Genomic DNA, 4,825 nt, shown 5'->3' on the forward strand with positions numbered 1-4,825 from the left:
CTACTCACTATAATATCATAGCTTTACAGGTCAACAACAATTTAGTAGTCAGACAAGTAATCATACCTTCATATCATACAGACAATAACATTCTTTACTAGTATTTATTTAGCACAATCAGATTTCAAATACGACACTCGTCCCTAATCACACCCTTGCACTTAACCTCACGTGTGGCACTACTCTGCTCAGTACCATAGAGCCGATCAAGAATTTCAATTCCAGCCGCCTCTAATCTTAAAGTCTCTGGACATTCGGAAATTAAAACATCAGATAAAGCATCGACTTCCTCAGCTGAGGGAAGGTCCATGGTCTCTTCCAAAGTAATAAAGGAGTGTAAATCGGCCTTTTTAGCCGGAATAGACTCACAAAAGTGGAAGTGGGCAATCATAAATAGACAAAATTTGCGGTACATATGTTCGATGCCTTTAACAAGGAGTTATATAAAGAGTATGTTGACATCGTATCTCGTTTAGGAGTCGCAATTCCACCCGCCCTTGAAAGTGCTTATAAGACTTATATTAATAAGCAAATGAAAGATTTGCCCTATGTAGATAAGGCCGTACAAAAGATGTACACTCTAGTCTTCTTTCTAAAGTACGTTAAACAGATGGAAGGAACCGTTAAGTTCAAAGATGTCTACTCAAAACTTGAAGTACAAAAGAAACTTATCAGTCGAGCCATGGATAATGTCGATGTATCTTTTAAAGTTGAAGGTGAACATCCAATTGCTCTAGAAGATTGGAGTTCACTCTACAGTATAACCATGGGAATTGGTGCTGGAATCAAAGATATTGATTTCAGTCAAGTCCCAAAAATATCAAAACAAAAGAATCTTAAAGGTTAGTTGAGTAGAGAACTAAGGCAGCACCATTAAGGTACTTAAGCCGACACTCGTGTTTAGCTCTATTCAGTACCCAAGGCAAGGAGTTTGGGTTTGTTTTGATTTCAGCGATAAGTTTTAAACTAACTAAATCAAGATCCTTATCAGTAATGTCCCAAAGCGACCCAACGACCGCTTCAATAGCCGGGTTGTGCAGATAGGAAATACAGGTACTATGTGTGTTGTACTTAGGGAAGGCAAAGACCCGTGCACTCGAACATCCAAATAAAAAGAGAGTAGTCCTTTTATCTCGAATATCTTTAGTAAGTTGACCCAATGACTTAGGCGAGAAGAACTTCTCTCCACCTCCATGTCCAAAGTACATAAAAACCCGATGCTTAACCATGGCCTTCTCCGCTTCCATTGGTTCAGGGATACGGTTCTTAATACCTGTGGCTTGTGGTAAATGTGATGCTAGAAAGGAAAGTACTCTTTCTTCAGTCTGTGGTAAGTTCTGTTCAGGATTCAGAACGTAGAAGAAGTCCGTCTCAGCTAATACTTCATGAGGTTTCTTCCTTGCTTTCATAATGTGTCCTAAAGATGAAGCCCGGGTAATACCACAGTTCATTAAGACCGAGCACATTTCAAAAGGGAAGATACCTAAAACATCTTCAATTACTAGAATCACACGATTAGCAAATGCATGTCCTTTTTGTTGAAACCTTCTTAAGTACGTATCTAGTTGGACTACTTCACGTTCAATGGCCTTATCAAGACTTTCACGATCTTCCCACCACTTTTTCTTATCAGTAGTCTCTAGACAGGCACGTTTCAGGACTTCTCGATTCTTCCTTCCAATTTCTTTCATCCTGGCCAGTAGTCCTGCCGTCATTATCTTTGTTTTGATCACTGACATCTTAGTCTTACTATTCTGGGTAAAAATCAGGCCAAAAGCAACGGCCCCGTCTATTGTATAAACTAATAAGGGTGAAACATCAGTACAGACATCACCAATATGTCTAATTTCGTTTACATAAGCCGAGACTTCTCGAGGCTCATTCACAAACATTCTTTCACGCGGATCGTATATCTTAACATCTCGCAATAAAGATAGTTCATTGCCATACTTCAAGGCCCGCCCGATCTTATCTTCAATACTTAACTTTCTTTCTACCGGTTCTTCTATCGTTTCAGCCAGTAATGTCCATTTACCCTCTACTTTTTCCAGTTGTACGCCCGCGGCATACTCTATAATCCCTACCATTTCATCAAAGTACTTGACTCCACCAGGAAAGCCCACTAGACTAGCTAGCTTTATACCGGCACGACTTAACCACAGGGCGTCATAGTACTGTCCCGCCCGATAAGCAGCAGCACCACCCAGAGACAATAGGTGCAGTCGGCATCCAAAATAAATCGAAGACTTACGCACTCCCCATCGCAACAACTCCTCCACCACTTCTCGACATCCTAAATACTGGCCATTCACGTACAGACCGTACGCCCGCACAAACTGACGATCAAACCGGGCATCCGTTATTTTACTGCGCATGCGCTGACTAGCACTTTCTACTCCCCCATCCATTCTAACTTCTTCTTTCACTTCAACTCCATCTTGACCATTCTTCTGTTCAGTCGCTGCCAAGTTATCAACTTGATCTTCTTCCTCGGTCTTAAACCCGGACAAGTACGTTCTAGTATGGTAAGCTCTAAACCCGGCAGCTAACTCACCACTAACTAGCACGGTCTCTTTCATACCCAAAAAGTATCCTAAATGATACCGTTCCATAAACTCAACTACTCGTTGTATCCAATCACTCGATACGCCCAAGTTTGCCAACTTTACCAAATACTCCTGCCGGCCAAGATAGTACCCAAAACTTACTCCTTCACCCCAGCCTTCCCTCCTAGGACCCCCGCAACTAACTCCCACCGCCTCTTTTACCATTAGTCGAAAATATTTGTAGTCTTTATTAGTATCTCTGCTTGTTTCTCTACCTTTCTTTCATTCTAATCCTCCCATTCCAACCGGTCGTACTACTGTCGACGACCTCTAAAGCAAATCTGATTAAATCACATCAAATCAGCTTCATTACGCAAGTACTCTCCAGCATCTCCATGTCGAACTACTACTACAGCCGTCCGATCTCCCGAAACAATTTCCGTACCCGATTTCGTCATAATTCCAAAACCCAAGGGAATATCATGAACTGTGCACAAAACCACGCCAGCATTCTTCTTCACCTCCGTAGGAATGCCTACTAAGTGCGCCCGTTGTACATGGTTACCATAAAGCACACTCATCTCAGCCGTCGGTTTCACTCGCACCCGGTTCAAGCAATAGTTCCATAAAATACTCAAAGCCGTTATCTTAATCCTAAAATGTCCTGATTTAGTAAAACGGCCCAAACAAGTCCCCAAACAAACTAAATTATCACGAGCCACTAATTGGGCCCGTTTAAGTAAATCGGTTGATACATAATAAACTTTCTGATTATTCAAAACCAAACGAAACATCGGATTTAAGAACGAACCAAAGTTACTCCCAATATACTGCTTTACCTTCTTTTCTACTTTTTCAAGTTCTAAACTAGTTAGTTCACGCATCGCAAAAATTTGGAAACTAAACCCAATATTTATTACTATATTTGGAAATTTTTGAGCTTAGATTTACACTCTTTATTTCAATTTTTTGTTACCCCCGTAATGTTAAATCGAGTTAAAAAGTGTCGTAAGTTGAGAGGACACGTATCCCATGGGCATGGTCGAGTTGGAAAGCATCGTAAGCATCCTGGAGGTCGTGGAAAGGCCGGAGGTCTGACTCATCACCGAACACTCTTTGAAAGATACCATCCAGATTACTTTGGTAAACGTGGAATGTGTGTTTTCTTTGAAAGGAAGAACAAGCAGTATATGCCGATAATTTCAGTTGATAAGTTATGGAGTTTAGTTGATAAGGCTGGAGCTTTTGATGAAGCCGTTGCCGATCAAACTAAGGTACCCGTTTTAAACCTACCAGACTTTGGATACTTCAAGGTTGTTGGTAGTGGCAACAAGCCAATTATGCCAATTGTCGTCAAGGCTCGCCAATTTACTCCTGAAGCTGAAAGGAAGATTGTTGAAGCTGGAGGCCAATGTGTCCTCACAGTTTAGATAAATAAAGAATCTGTGGCAGGTGCCTATGATGTTAGTTATTAATGAGCGCTCGGGTGAAGGAGATTCAAACCCACTGGATCCCGGGCAGGCGGTGAGATAAAGAAACTATCTGAGGCACTTCTTAAATTTGAAGATCTTCATAAAACTCCTATGAGTTGAGTTAAGTTGAGTTTGGGTTACTAAGCGATTACTACTCTTTCTTTCATACTAAACCCTTTATTCCTTGTTTGGTCTAGTTTACTTTTAGATACCAACTCGTAATTCTAGGGGACTAATTGGGTTAGTAGAGAATTTAAAGGAGCTCAGAATTTAGTGAATATATTGAGAATTACTAAAATTTAAGTATGACGTCATGTAAGAAGATGACGTCATCTTTTTACTTATTGGCATCTTTTTACTTATGGTCGTGTACAACCAATAAATATCTAGCCAGGTCGTATTAGGTATATCACCGATAGAACTTGTATTAACTGTGACACGCCGAGTATGAAGCTCGCCCAGTTTGAAATACAAAAGCCCTCAGCAGGTGAGACTTGGAAATTATCTTTATTGAGCCAAAGTACCAAGTGAGCCTCCTTTCTGTCTCTAGGACCAGGAATACAACCTTTCATCCCTAAGGGTAGATTTAGAAGTGGATGGTGTTAGATTTTATTCGACTATATTCTCTCGAGAGTTTTAGATAAGCTTTTATAGATTAGATGGTGTTAGTGTTGGGTTGGGTTGGATAGGGTTCATTGGCCAATGCCTACTCTATTAAAGACCTTCCTTGAGACGAGTATCGATGTGATTTGTTAAATAAATATGGTTGTGTGTGAGGATGACGTCATATTGAATTGTAGGGTAGAT

The 4,825-nt window shown here is 40.7% G+C and overlaps 5 protein-coding genes across 5 annotated transcripts; 2 read left to right on the top strand and 3 right to left on the bottom strand.

The window, feature by feature from the left end:
- Nucleotides 1-124: 124 nt before the first annotated feature.
- On the bottom strand, nucleotides 125-391 carry NEHOM01_2458 (uncharacterized protein; the record flags this gene model as incomplete). Its single annotated transcript, XM_051491334.1, has 1 exon — nucleotides 125-391. The coding sequence occupies one exon, from the start codon at nucleotides 389-391 to the stop codon at nucleotides 125-127; it is 267 nt and encodes an 88-aa protein (XP_051347294.1).
- A 24-nt stretch (nucleotides 392-415) lies between these two features.
- Nucleotides 416-847, top strand: NEHOM01_2459 (uncharacterized protein; the record flags this gene model as incomplete). The annotated part of the gene is made up of 1 exon (XM_051491335.1): nucleotides 416-847. The coding sequence occupies one exon, from the start codon at nucleotides 416-418 to the stop codon at nucleotides 845-847; it is 432 nt and encodes a 143-aa protein (XP_051347295.1).
- NEHOM01_2460 (uncharacterized protein) lies at nucleotides 837-2,771 on the bottom strand (the record flags this gene model as incomplete). The annotated part of the gene is made up of 1 exon (XM_051491336.1): nucleotides 837-2,771. The coding sequence occupies one exon, from the start codon at nucleotides 2,769-2,771 to the stop codon at nucleotides 837-839; it is 1,935 nt and encodes a 644-aa protein (XP_051347296.1).
- A 125-nt stretch (nucleotides 2,772-2,896) lies between these two features.
- On the bottom strand, nucleotides 2,897-3,430 carry NEHOM01_2461 (60S ribosome subunit biogenesis protein NIP7; the record flags this gene model as incomplete). The annotated part of the gene is made up of 1 exon (XM_051491337.1): nucleotides 2,897-3,430. One exon carries the CDS (start codon nucleotides 3,428-3,430, stop codon nucleotides 2,897-2,899), a length of 534 nt encoding a protein of 177 aa, XP_051347297.1.
- Nucleotides 3,431-3,529: 99 nt separating this feature from the next.
- NEHOM01_2462 (large subunit ribosomal protein L27Ae) lies at nucleotides 3,530-3,976 on the top strand (the record flags this gene model as incomplete). The annotated part of the gene is made up of 1 exon (XM_051491338.1): nucleotides 3,530-3,976. One exon carries the CDS (start codon nucleotides 3,530-3,532, stop codon nucleotides 3,974-3,976), a length of 447 nt encoding a protein of 148 aa, XP_051347298.1.
- Nucleotides 3,977-4,825: the final 849 nt, after the last annotated feature.

The sequence above is a fragment of the Nematocida homosporus genome (assembly GCF_024244095.1).
Source record: "Nematocida homosporus strain JUm1504 chromosome Unknown 4397, whole genome shotgun sequence".
NCBI classification, from domain to species: Eukaryota; Fungi; Microsporidia; genus Nematocida; species Nematocida homosporus.